The 14,027-nt window shown below is 45.9% G+C and overlaps 1 protein-coding gene across 2 annotated transcripts; it reads right to left on the reverse strand.

Moving 5' to 3' along the window:
- Positions 1-3,529: 3,529 nt before the first annotated feature.
- On the reverse strand, positions 3,530-9,754 carry LOC135406785 (phospholipase A2 inhibitor gamma subunit B-like). 2 transcript variants are annotated; one of them, XM_064641222.1, is made up of 6 exons: positions 9,536-9,754; positions 8,679-8,802; positions 7,491-7,607; positions 6,107-6,256; positions 5,827-5,967; positions 3,530-3,913 (listed from the first exon to the last, which is right to left on the reverse strand). In XM_064641222.1, the coding sequence occupies exons 2-6, from the start codon at positions 8,725-8,727 to the stop codon at positions 3,681-3,683; spliced, it is 690 nt and encodes a 229-aa protein (XP_064497292.1). In that variant the 5' UTR covers positions 8,728-8,802; positions 9,536-9,754; the 3' UTR covers positions 3,530-3,680. The 2 variants fall into 2 exon arrangements, with proteins under 2 accessions (XP_064497292.1, XP_064497291.1); XM_064641221.1 differs by having other exon boundaries at positions 9,456-9,754.
- Between the last annotated feature and the right edge of the window lie 4,273 nt (positions 9,755-14,027).

Genomic DNA, 14,027 nt, shown 5'->3' on the forward strand with positions numbered 1-14,027 from the left:
CTGGGGTTGGGATCCTTCCCACCCAATGCTGTGTGTCTAGAGGGGAGGTGCTTCTGTCAGTGGTGGGTCCATCAGCACAAACCTGATCTCCAAGAGCAGTATTGACTCGGCCACTCCAGGCATTTGAAGACATGCTGGGTGGAGACATCTACTCTTTGCAGTAGCCCTGATTTGGTCAGATGGGCCAAGACCCACTATCCTCTTCTGAAAGATGTGGAAAAAATTGTTATATTTCTGGTGTGAAGCAGAACACACTGTCTGCAATAAAGACTGCTTGTTCACTCACTGATTATCTTCACTTTGCCACATGTGCTGGAAAGAAGGAGCCGAGCGGTTTTCGTATCTGTTAAGAACTGCCTTGCACGACGCATGGCTGCACACAACCCCTTCTCCCTAACCTCTCCTGCCCTGCTGCTCCCCAGTACACCCACAGAGCTCAGGACTGCGTCCACCAAATGACAGATCAAATCCTCACCTCCCCTCCACCCTTCAAAATCACCAGCCAACTGTGCAAAATTCCTGCACGTCCATCTCCCTTTTTCAGATCACCTGCAGATTTTCTGTCTGCCACCAGGCTTTCTGGCCAGCTCAGCATTTTGGGAAAGAACCGAAACCTCAGAGGAGAGAGAGGGAAATGGCAGGACATGGCCAGTTTTCCACTGGCTGGGAAGAGGTCTGAGCCCTCTTCACCTTGCAAAGGGGGAGATCAAGGCTGTTTTTGCCACGGTGGGCGTTGTGGGTGGGAAGGGCAGCATCCAGCCATTCAGAGTTGCAAGTGTCTGTGTCTCACATGCCTGGTAGCTGAAGTATCTGCAAGATCTAAGGGAGGATCTGGTATTTACATGTCTGCCATGTGTGCCTCTGTGTGGGAGTAGGGTTTGTATATATTATAAGGAAAAGCTGCAGATGGAAACAACCCAGTTTGGTTTCTAGGGCCTGGTTCAAAGCCCATTTAAATCAGCAGGAGTCATTCCACTTACTGTGATAGGTTTTGGCCTCATCTCTCCTTGGCCCTGCCCAACATACCTATGACCTCAGGGACTGCTCCTTGCTGCATATCCTCAATTAAACCCTGTTCCCCAGAGTGGCTGTTTGCAGGGAATCTGTGGACATGCTCCCTCCTCTGGTGTCACACCCTGCAGATACTCAGAGGCAAGCGTTGCTTGTTCATCAGTCCTTGCTCAAGATAAAGAGATTCCATTGTTTGATTTGGTTTTGTAAATTGGTGCCACCAGGGGTTTTTTCTATCTTTTGTGTTGCTTTTATCTGAACACACTTCAGCATCATCTCCTTCCTCAGGAGCCAGATTTCAGATCAGAAGGCCTCACCATCTCATCACCTTCCTCCATACTCAAGTCTATCACATTTCTACCAGCTCTACCTGAGCTGCCTTTAACCTGCCTGCAACTAAAGCATTTCTGAAAGGGCTTCATGCTGGATTTCAGACATCAAAAACTGGTCACTCCTTTGCTCTAATGGCTGCAATCTGTGCACATCGATGGTGTGGGTTTTTTCCTTTAGTTTTACCAGGTTACTGCTGCACTCCCATGTATAAAAGAGCCTCTTAAGATTTTATCGTTTCTATACAAGTGTGTTTATAGCCTGAAAACAAGTCACACCTCTGTCTTCAGTAAAATCACAGGCTTTTTATTTCATGTTTTCCGTTTGTAACAGCATTTAAAAACGTGGATACTGGAACAGGACCAAGCACTAGTGTATCCATCACAAAGATGCAGGGTTGTCTGCTCTCCTCCTTGTCCTCTCCTAAACACCCCACCAGCACCACAGCTCCCTGAATGTGTCTCACCCAAGTCTTGAACAGGCTGAACAGACCCACTCAGCTTTTCCATCCCGATAACATCACAGGTCGGAGTGGAAGGAACAGAAAGCAAAGGGCTGAGCCATCGAAGCGGATCAAGATCTGCTGTGGGGGTACCATGGACAGTAATGTAATGTTCTGCATGAATGTACATGAGATATGTTCAGGGATAATGTACTTACATAGATAGAGAATTTTTTTAATTCCAGGATTTTATCAGATCTGGAAAAACGCTGAATGTGTGGGTCCCTGCACTATCAGTCTACAGCTACACCAAGAAGAGGGAGCTGTATTCCTTTTCTAACATCCATGCTGAAGTTGTACAGCCTCTGCAAATAATTGACTGAGTCTAATCAGACTCTTTTCCCCACATTAAATCTGCATTATCAGTTCAATCACCACCCCAAAATTAATTTTTGCTCTTGGACCCACTCCCCTTTATTATAATAGATAATGGGAAATTCTATCCCAAATAATTTTGTGGGAATACTAGGAAGAAAGGAGTTTCAACCTGTTTGGGAAGAAGAGAAAGTCTGGGGGAGACAGAAATTACAAAAACACTCAGTCCCAATGTTGCAAGTTAGAAGCTGATCACATATATATTCATGCATACAAATATATGCGTAGTCATCTCACTCCTGCCACACATTATGGTCTGGTTCCAGCAGCCAAGGCTTTCTGGAGTGCTTTTGGCCACACCATTGAACTGGGACGTAAAATTGCATTGCTTAATCCTTGTAACTCCATGCCTAAAGCACTGCACTCTTGCACTGTGAACCAAGGCTAGACACAATCATGAACTTTGCTTAGTAGTCCTGTAGTCTGCTCCAAAAGAGGATCACTCATCTGGGATCAGATGTATAGGGAAACATTGAAGTTTGCTTACACTCCTCCTTCACTCTACACCCCAGCATCTCCTAGAGCTCCTACTGCTGTATCTTTTAGCCCACAGCCCATAATCCCTCCTGGGTAAGGCCATGCTGCCTGACAGGCTGGGCTTTTTTGGAGCCTTTGTGTGAGACCAACCTGAGGGATTAGGTTGGCAGGTGTGGCTGGAGCAGAATAGCCAGGTGGGGGTGATAGAAGAGAGGAGGCTGTGCCAGCTATGGGTGTAGTTTAGCCAACAGAAGGGGAAGTGGTACTGAGCTAAAATTTGCCATTGATTGGACTCACAGCGGTCTGTCATCACATAAAACTACCTATTTTATGAAACTAAATATTCCTGAGGTAAGCATTTATTCCAGACAATCATGGAACTTAAGATTGAATGGGAAAGTGTCTGGTAAATTTGCTTGTAGCAAAGGGTCACTGACTCATGTCTGAAGCAAAGATTTTTTCAGGGCTGCCCAGGGCCACAAACAGCCCTCTGTGCTGAGGGACTCCTCCTACCATGGACAAACAGGGTACAAGGGAAGGAAAAAGTGCAAGTCACCTCTCTAACCAGAGTGAACCTCTCAGGAACTCACCTCCAGTCCTTTTCAGAGCCTGGAAAAGTGGCTTTGAAAGTTGCCACTTATCCTGAGATAGTGGCTGTAAACTCTAGGGCTATCTTGAGAGTTCCCATTGCCCGTGCAGTGTTTGAGCAACTCATGCAGTCTCCCACAGTCCCAAGGTAGACAAAGCACTGAGAGAATGCAACACAAAACCAACTACAATTGAACCTATGAAGAAGCTTTACATTAGATTAAATCAATGAGGAAACAGAAGAAGTGCAAGTACTGCCTTTATTCTTTGAAAATATGAAAGCAGAGCTAATCTGAAAACAAACTCGCTACACAGAGAAGCTACAGCGAACAGGACTCACATAGAAACCACTGATGGAGTTTGTCATGGGCTTTGCTCAACCCAGCACTAGCGAGAGTCAGAAAAGCACCTTCTCCAGGATGAATCCTGATAGGAGAGGGAGGAAGACGGTGTGTTGAGGGGCAAGATCAAAAACCACTCTTTCCACTCCTTCCATAGAAAAAGCTGGTCTGCATTGGAACCGCTTCAGCTTTATGTCCATCATCCCCAGGCTGCTTTTTCCATCTCCTGCCATATTGCATTCAGAAATGGTGGTACAACCCTTCATGGCAGCTTTCACAGTCTGTCCAGCTACACAGGAAGAGAAGTACATGCCATGTGTCAGTGGACCCAGTCCCCATAGTCATTCCCTCCCTGGCCACTGCAGTCCCCATTTCCAACCCAAGAACTGCCCATTCCTTACACCCAGTTGGCTCTAAACCCACCAACCCATTCCTGTCTGTTCCCATCCTCTGAACAAATCTGAAGAAACAGCAGGGTCACCTTGGTTGACTTGAAATACAAAGGCTTTAGGGCTTATCTTCTTTCTTTCCGCTGAATAAAGATGATTTTTAAAACTTCTAGTAATTTAAATTTAAAAATTAAAAAGGTCTTAAATAGTTATCTTTCTTACGTTTAAAGATTCTTCTGGTCAAAGTTTGTCTGGCTTCCTAAAGAAACCAGGGCTGTGTGACACTACTCCAGGAATTCATTGCCTACTTCTCTCTTGGAACCTCTCATGGCATTCAAACTGGATGACAATGTCTCAGCCATATTTGACACGAGGTTGAGAAGTCTCAAAGACAATACAGCCTGAGCCATTTATTAAGATTAATCCATCCTTGAAGGTTTTACAGGATTTTAGCCAAACCAAGAGAGAAACATGGTGACATGCCCACTGAAACCTGAACCTGTCCTTTACCACCACTGGAGCACCTACCTGAGAAGGAGACCTGAGCAGGTGCTGGGTGCCTAACTCTCCAAACAGACATTTTTGTTCCTGTTGCTTGCTTTTGCTAACACTACTCACATTTCTCTGCTGTGCAGGTTATGGAGGGCTGGAATACTCTGTTGGGCATTTTTGTCTTAGATACAAATAACTTGTAAAGGCACCTCACTAGTTCCTCACCTTCCTGTGCTCCCCTACACCTCTTCTTCCTCTGCATAGCTAATCACACCACACAGGTCTTCTCTATCTACAGTGACTGATCAATCAAGTTAAGACAGATTAGGAGCATTTTTATTTCAGTGATACACTGAAATAATTCCACCACTCCATTTCCATTGCTGTGACTAGGAAAAGTCTTGTTTTCCTTCATGTTGTCTCTGTGAAACATGATCTAATTCAGGGTTTGGACAACACATTTTCAAAAGTCTATAGCAAAGACCTTCAGGCATCACATCATTTCCTAGCAATATTATCAACTCAGGGGAATTTCATCTATAACCATACACAAGATAACTTTTTTCAGTCTGTTTCTACAGCAGGTGTTGCTGCCTTTAACTTCCATCTTAGTTTTCCTGTCTACTGGCACAGGTAGCATTGCCACAAAAGGTGGAAGTCCTTTACCTGCAGCATGGGAGGAAAGGGGAGTGACCAGGAAACATGCTGTCAATTTTCCTCTCTCTAATTACATGTGTAATTACAGGTGGAAAAAAGATTTCTGAAGGAGCCATTATAAGACTGGAGTTCCTTCTCAAGGAAGATCTTTGGGTACCCCAAAGGCTCAGCTGCAGTGTTTATGTCCCTGGCTCTGTACACACAGAAGCACCACTACAACAGTGTCTTGTCCCCAGCATCACCTCATGGAAAAGCCAATGGCTCTGTGTAGTTCCACCTAAACCCCCACGGAGCTGGCAACTAGCTTAGATCCAGATTCAGCCTCATACATCTTAGCTAGGGCCAGCAGGTCCAGCACCTTGGTCAGCTTTGTTACATCCTGATTGCCTCAGGAACCCAGTTCTCCTCTTGACCTCAGTTATGCTGTGCTATGAGGAACTCCAACAGTTATTCATGCATAGTGGGGGAGAAAGAAGAAAAAAACACCCCTGCCCTTTGATCAGCTTTAAACTTTCAGTTTTCACCTTTCAGTTCCTTGCTTCTTCCTCTTTTTTTTTTCCCCACACTGTTTACCTGTTTTTATTTCTCAGTGATGCTTCCTCTTAGACTACTTTCACCCATTTTACCAAAAAGATGAAAGACAGCCCAAATAAAAGGCAGTTACCAGAATTCATTAACCCAGCAAAGTCAACACATTGGGTTTCAGATCCAGTGCAGTTTACAATTTCTTGACTGCACTGGAAGGAGTCCACGCTGTAGCAGGCAGGACACTGGTACCCATTGGGCACGTTGTCATCTGGTGGCACTGGAATGAAAGAGATGGGCTGTAACTGGTGTTAATGAGGGTATGAGAGGAACGACCAAGGTCATGGTTTAGCCTGGAAGGCCGCACCTTGGGATGGGCCAGAGAGGGGATGGGCTATAAGGATAAAAAAGGAGCTTACATGAAACAGAGGTGGTTCGACAGTCATCACCTGTGCAGCAAGCTATGTGGCCCTTTGCTTTTACCTTCCCATAGTTCATGGTGACAGGGCCATGGTTGCACATGTTGGATGGCATGCAGGATTTGATGGATGAAGGGATTGCCATCCCCCCTGTAACAAAGCAGAAGGCAGTGCCAAGTTGTTAAACACAAGGTAACTCCCTTCCCATTCCAATAGCTCCTGCACCAATTCCTAAGTAGCTGCATAGTTCCTTCTGCTTGTACAAAGTCACCCTTCATCCTTGAAGCACCTCAAGGCTCAATTTAACTGTTCTACTCCCCGTTACGCCTTTTGAGCTTGGCTAATGGTGTAGACCAGACTTGCCCATGTCAGGATGCTCGTGGCTGCGATGGACCATGGGCTCAGCAGAATGTGCATAAAGAAGCATGAGCTTCTTAGAGGCATGTGGGTTAGAGGATAGTCCAGGATGGGAAAAGCTCTCTATTCCTCTATCTTGAGAAGCAGTTTCTTACTGGGAGGTTTTGGTTCTTAGTTGCGGAGAGGAGAACCATGAGCTACACTAGACTCACTTCTCCTGTGAGGACAAGCTCAGACAATTGAAGTTGTTCAGCCTGGAGAAGAGAAATCTCCTGGGTGACCATATAGCAACATTCCAGTACCTAAAGGGGCTAAAAGAGAGCTGGAGAGGGACTTTTGACAAGTGCATGGAATGACAGGACAAGAGGGAATGGCTTCAGACTGAAAGAGGGTAAATTTAGATTAGATATGAAGAAGAAATTCTTTGCTGTGAGGGTCATTAGGCACTGTACAGGTTGCAGAGAAGCTGTGGATGGCCCATCCTGAAAGTGCTCAAGGCCAGGCTGGACAGGGGCTCTGAGTAACCTGTTCTAGTGAAAGGTGTCCCTGACCAGGGCAGGGCATTGGAACAAGATGATCTTTAAGGTCTCTTCCAACCCAAACTATTCTGTGATGTCGATTACAATGATACAGTGATAGCTCAGCCCCGGTGGTACTGCCTGGTTGCCTGGTGTCCCCTTCCCTGCTCAAGGAAGGGGGTTAGATGCAGGCCACCTTCTCTCTCCACATGTCACCACTGCACCCTCAGAGCTAGATGTCAGCAGCCTAGTGGAGCTCATGGTTCTCCCCTCCACAACTAAGAACCAAAACCTCCCAGTAAGAAACTGCCTCTCAAGATAGAGGAATAGAGAGCTTTTCCCATCCTGGACTATCCTGATCTCTGGCTCCTCTGCCAGCAAAAGAAAAATGAACAGTTTAACCAAGGGTGGATCATAATACCAGTGACAGAAGTGGGGAGAGAGACACCTGCCCCAGCCCCACTCTGAAAGCTACAATGGCACACAGATATAGCGGATGTCTCACCTACCCATTAGGACCTCATGCAGAATGATGCCACAGGTATCTTCACCACCAGTGCAGGTTTTCATGGGGCCAGAGCAGCCTCTTCCTATGCTGTGACAAACCTCACACTGAAGACATGTCCCTGCGGAAAGAAGGAGGACATATTCCTGAGTAAGAATCATAAGGGATCTCACTTCCCCTTTCATTATCATTTGACTTCAGTGTTTGATCAGAACTTTTCACATTCCTCTTCTCTTATTTTTTCTGTTTCATTGTGCAATTTGAGGTGGGGTTTTCCTGGAGCTGCTGATGAAAGCAATCCTACAAACCCCATAGTCCTGGCAGGCGTTCAACTGTCCCTTGATCCACAACTCCCAAATTCGCTCTTTGCAGTAAGCAGGGGCACCTGAGTGGCTGGAGAACAAGAACTATCAGTGGGTATTGACTGTGCTCTGTACAAATTGGAGAATCCCTTTGTAGACATTATCTCTTTGTAAGCATTATCTCTTTGTGAATCTCGCTGTAGGCATTAGGGGAAACCACTTTACCAGCTACCTGCTGGAACACCTTAAGCAGACCAGAATATCAGACTGTCAGCAGAAAACACTTAGAAAGGAATAAAGTGCTTATCAACAGAGGACAAATACAATGTCTTCCATGGAACACACCTGCAAGCGTCCAGAGCATAGATTAATAGGTCCCAGGCATGTATCAGCTCCCAAAACCCAGGTACCAACTGAGGCACCTTGCAGTGGCTGTGACATCTTCATGGAGTGTCAGGTATGACCCAAGACCTCCAAGACGTGTGCTTCTCTGTAGCAGAGCTGAAGGACAGCCAAGATGACATATAACGTCTAAAATGTCACACAACCCCGGACACGAGCAAAATAAATGGGCCCCTAAGCTTGTGATAAACAAGTCCAGAGATCCACTCAGCTGACCAAAGGTCTGTCTGCCTCAGAGTAACCTGGGTCACTCCAACAGCTTTCCTGGCCAGACCAGCAGTGTCATGTTGTAAATGCCGACACCCTCATCTGCACTTTGGCCCACAGCACCAAAGATCCCCTGAGACTGGTCACCCCTCTGCAGCAAAAATCCCCCCAGATGAGGTGTTTCTATGGCTCAGATGGCAGGAACAGCCTCTCACACGAAGCACCCATTCCCAGAACTCTTCTGTGTCCCACAGCTCAGCAGGTCCTAGCAAAAAACTCACCTGGGTCCAGGAAAGCCAGGAGGAAGCTGAGTCCAAGGGATACTTTCATGTTGATGGGATGTAAGCACAAGGAGCTGCCAAATCTTCGTGAACACAGCACCGTGTGCCACAAGGGCTTTATAAACTGGAGGAAAAGGGTGTGTTTTTAAGGAAGTGGAGATTGGGGAAGTGTTCTGAAGAATATAGATATTTCTGAGCGCTAACACCAGCATTTGTTTCTTTTTCTTTTAAAGCACAAGTTTTGCCTTCTTCTCCAGATGAATAATGCTGTTTGCCTTTCTCCTGTTTAGAGTATGCAGCCTATGAGGAAAGACTGGCTTTCTTGGTGATATCGGGTGCACTCTCTGGTGCAGACTTTGAACACCATTTAGCCTCTGCCATCCATATGAATAATGGAGAAGAAATCACTTGGACAGCCTCGTTAGGCCCAAAGAGGCTGATATGGTTTGAAGCTGGCTCCTTGCTAAGTCTCCAAACCTTACCACAAGAAGTGCAAACCCCCCCCCCAAACCTCAGGGAGAAGAGGGAAAAAAACAACCGGGAAAACCGAAATGAGAGAGAGGTAGCTAAAGCAATATATATGAATATATTTACACTTATATTACAGTTATATACAATTGAAATATATATATACAATTTCACAAGGAAAAGGGAAAGGGAAGGGGGAAGGGAAAAAAGGAACAAAACCAAAATAAAATATATATGTCTATATATATATGTATCCTGATCAATAGCCCAAGATCTAGCAACTAAAAGAATTAGCAAAGAATATCTTACTACTCTCCTTGGGACAACAGAGAGTCACCGCTGGAGCGACTGCCGGCAACCTCCACCTCCCAAGGTCGACAAGGCCTTACCAGGCCTCACTCTCCAACCCGGCAGACTCAACAGCAGGGAAACCCCCACCTCCAAAGCTGCTGGAAGGAAAGAGACGGCAAAGGCCTCTCCTCCTTTCTTCTTATACCCTGGCTTACGTAAAAATCGTAGGGAACACTGGGTAAATCTGGGCCCTTCCTTGGTTACAAGCTGGTCCCCAAGGAAGGCCTAGACTAAACTGCCACAGAGCCAAAGTACAGCAAGGACTAGCCAGAAATGCTTTTTGTGGCTGGGTTTTTGCTGGCTGGTTTCCCATCTCCTCATTCCCATCAGGAGCTCTCATGCCCTGATTACAGAGGCAAAGCAGGTAGGGTCAAAGCAGTGAGCTTCCTCTCTGAGGCAGTGTACAGCTTCAGTTTGCAAACTGACTGCCCATGCACGCCTTGGAGCAGGCTCAAGGAAGGGTTTCTGGAGTTGAAAACTGGTCCTCCAGCGTTTGGGGTTTGATATAAAACACTTGGAAGTTGATAAGGAAGTCTTCTGTTGTAGTTCTGGGCTTTAAATTAAACCAAGTCAGCAGGGAGAAAGCACAGGTTGTCTGTGAGGCAACCTGGTCACAACTTAGGTGACGTTATAGCAGGTTTTCATGCCCTGACATCTCATGATGGGCCAATGACAAGCAGCAGTGACCAACTTGTGATTGGCCCACATGCACAGGTTCTATGTTCTGCCTCACTGAAACCATTTCCCACACTGAAGATATCCTCTTGTCCCACACCAGATTGAGCCAGTTTATGATCCTCCAGGACTTTTTGCACTGACATCCAGGAAGAACTGAAATGTCTGTGTGCCCGTTCTCAACTGCAGTGTCAGTCCTTGGGTGAGATATTGCTCCAGAGGGACTTTTTGGTGTGTTGCACAGGAGGATGCTGGTCTCATCTGGGCTTCAGACACAAGGGCAAACCAAACGACAAGTCCTGCACAGCAGGGGCACACAGACATACAGAGAGGAATCACAAATACAAGGTGCAAGGACATTCCAAGGCTACCTAGTCCATCCCGCTGCCCAGGGCAGCTCTAGGCCAGCACAAGTGTTGCTTCTGGGGACGTAACAGGGAAACCCAGACTACTGGGAAGGTAGTCTCACCCTGAACCTGGCAGGGATAGGTGTTTGGTGAAAAGCAGGGAGAGCTTCACTACTGAAGATTCCTACTGATGTGCAAATGAGCTGAGTGCTGTTCCCAGACCTAGCAAAGTCTTCCCGTAAATCCGTAGAGAAAAATCACAGATCTCACTGATGTTTCCACTCACTCTTTTGCTTTCATATTCTGCCAGCAGCAGAGCTCTTCTCTGCCTCTCTCTCTCCCGTCTTACTATGTGCTTTTCCATTTGAGACTAACCTCTTCAAAGGACAGTGGCCTTGTTACATCTTGCTATACATTGAGTAGTCCAGCAGGACCTCTTCTTAGATAAGTCCACAGTGTTGTGATAATGAAAGTCAGTGCAACCACACTGTACAAGAGCCTTGGACCCCCATTGTCCATTAAGCTGATATCTCAAGGAGACAAGGGAAAATTATATCTTCACCTTGAAATTCTTTTTCAGCTCAGAAATGGTCATAGACACGTTGAAATGAAATCAAACTTCTGACTGCAGCCTGTTCAGGACTAAAATTCACTCCTCAGTGGTCTTAAAACTCAAACTGAATAAAACCCTGTCCCCAGGCAGGCTGGGGTAATCAGATTGGGGTGATCCTGCTGTTTAACTACATGTGGGACTGCAGATACAGATATGAAGATGAGAGGTTGTGACTGTCTCTGGTGATTTTAATTTCATGCCCTTTCATTTAAGATGATTACTGAAGTGCCTGGGGGGTTTTCCCAGAAATAGCTGCAGGGCTCCAGTAAGTCCCAAAGACCATCAGGCAGACACCACTTTCCTCTAAGTCTTAGAAAGGGGAGGGCTAAGCAGTTCTTCATGTGCTGCAGATGGGCTGCAGAGAGAGGAACTACCACAACCAGGGTGCCAGCATGGATGGAGGCATGGGAGAGGGTGGATATGGGTTGGGAATGAGCCTCACAGAGTCCAGTAACTTCTGATCCCACACCACTTCTTCCCTTTCTCCTGCTCAGGACTATCCTAAACAGGATAAGGGTCTCCCTCTGGCACAGTCTGAGTCAAACTATTTGTTGTTTAACCAGCCATGAAACACCAAAATAATTCTTCATGAAAAACGAGTGAGAAAGACAGATGGAAAATGCACAGTTCAGGTCTGGTCTGAGCTGTTTGAGTTTTCTACAGGGACTGAGTTTCAGCCATCTAGATGCAAAACAGGAATTTCCACATCTGTCTGTCACAGCTCACACCCTAACCTTCCCCAACAGCCAATGGGAACAGAACGCACAGGTAGGAATTTCTACTCAAAACTAGAGGGAAGAGAAGTTGGAAATGGCTAATGATACTGGTTAATTACTTGCTAACACTTAAATGATGTTGGTTGATGTCCAGGTCTACTTGCCATGTACAGTAGAAGTAGACATGGCATCCTGTGATATGTTTTAGTGGGCATGGAGACGCTCAGTCAAAGGTTGAACCTGGTGGTCTTGAAGGTCTTTTCCAACCTTAACAAATCCGTGATTCTGTGATTCTGTGGCTTTTCTGTTTCCCACAGGTCGTTAGTGTCCTAAGCACCATGTACACTCAGTCTGGGGACATTCGTGGCTGATGGTACTTGTTAGCAGCTTTGGCAGCTTACAGCATTAGGATCATCAGTTCCTGTAATCTGATGAATCTCATAACATCATAATAAATTTCTTACAGCACCCTTCTTTCCATCATGCAGATATTGATGACTGCAGTTCCCTTTCTAGGGAAAAAGAGTTTCCCATGCTTGTGTATGCAAATTTCTTGAGTGAACAGTAGAGGTTTGAGACCATGACGCAGATAAATAAAGTTAAAACTACAGTCTTAGACCAAGGAGACTGAGTCATATTTCTCAAAAACATCTGGCCAGCAAAATTGTGTATCAGCCTACTGTCACTGCATGTGGGTACTCAGTCATGGACTCAGCAACACAATAAAGAAAAAAGGAGGGGGGAATTTAACCAATTAAAACATTTTAACTCATCCTTTTACAGACACTTTGTATGGGAACTTAATCAGATATTAAAAGCCTGACTTCTTAAGCATACCCTGAGCCTTACACTGATAGATTATCATCCTGCAACAGTTCTCAACACAGTTCTTCAGAAGGGAATCAGCTCCTAGAGCTTGAATAAGCTCCTCCACTGAATCCAACTTACCAACCAGACTTTTTGCCTAGGCTGTGACAAGCTACTTCCCAAACTGCACCAACTTCTTTGAATCCAACAAGCCCTATGAGATGGGTCCTCATCTGAAGGCCACAAGGGGCTTTGTAGTTTCCTAGAGTAGTAACCTCACAGGCCCCTTTAGCCTGCACAGGACCCAGTGCCCACAACCAGCTCTTCCTTTGGATATCATCTGCCAATAGTTTTCATGTTTTCTCTAGCAGGCCACATCATCCCAGGAGGTTTCCAGCAGAAACGTGCTTGGAAATCTTTTACTAGGATCTGATATTCCTTACCAGATTCTTCTGGAGCATAAAGTCTGAATCTGTCACTGCACAACAGAGTTTTCTGAGCAGGAGGCTCAGGAGTTTATTCCCTCAACATGAAATTGGACATGAGGTGTGACCATGGGAGGCAGTGAACTGCGGAAAGAAACTTTCCCTTCCTGTGATCTGTGACATCCAAAAACCAAACAAGTGTGTCTGCAGTGGCAGCAACCAAGTATCCAGCACTTGGATACTGACCTGCACATGAGCTCCTGTTCTAATAAGTGGTAAGTCTTAAAAGTATGGTCATTTGGAGTGATTTATTAGGTAGTTCCAGTTAGGTGCAGGGGTGAATTTTAGTTTTACTCACTCATGTACATGAGAGGACTCCATGATCCTAAAGGTCTTTTCCAACTTAAATGATTCTATGATCCTGAGATGTTCTGCCATAGTTCGGATATGTATAGGAAGAGAGATGTACTTCTTCCATGCTGTCAGCAAGAGAGATGGGTACCAAATGCTGTTCTTCACAAATGCAATCCAGAGAAGGGACTGTATGTGTGAAAATTTGTGAACAGTAGGTTTTCATCCCGTAGGGGTGTCCAAGGAGTTAGGAGACGAGACCATGCAGGCTTTGACACAAGATCAGCCTATTCCTGAGTGCAGTGACCTGTGGAGCATTTGTTCTCTGTGCCCCACAGCTCTAAGGTAAAACATGTTCCCTAAGGAAAGGACAGCACCCTGGGGTTGGGATCCTTCCCACCCAATGCTGTGTGTCTAGAGGGGAGGTGCTTCTGTCAGTGGTGGGTCCATCAGCACAAACCTGATCTCCAAGAGCAGTATTGACTCGGCCACTCCAGGCATTTGAAGACATGCTGGGTGGAGACATCTACCCTTTGCAGTAGCCCTGATTTGGTCAGATGGGCCAAGACCCACTATCCTCTTCTGAAAGATGTGGA

Source organism: Pseudopipra pipra, chromosome Z (assembly GCF_036250125.1).
Source record: "Pseudopipra pipra isolate bDixPip1 chromosome Z, bDixPip1.hap1, whole genome shotgun sequence".
NCBI classification, from domain to species: Eukaryota; Metazoa; Chordata; class Aves; order Passeriformes; family Pipridae; genus Pseudopipra; species Pseudopipra pipra.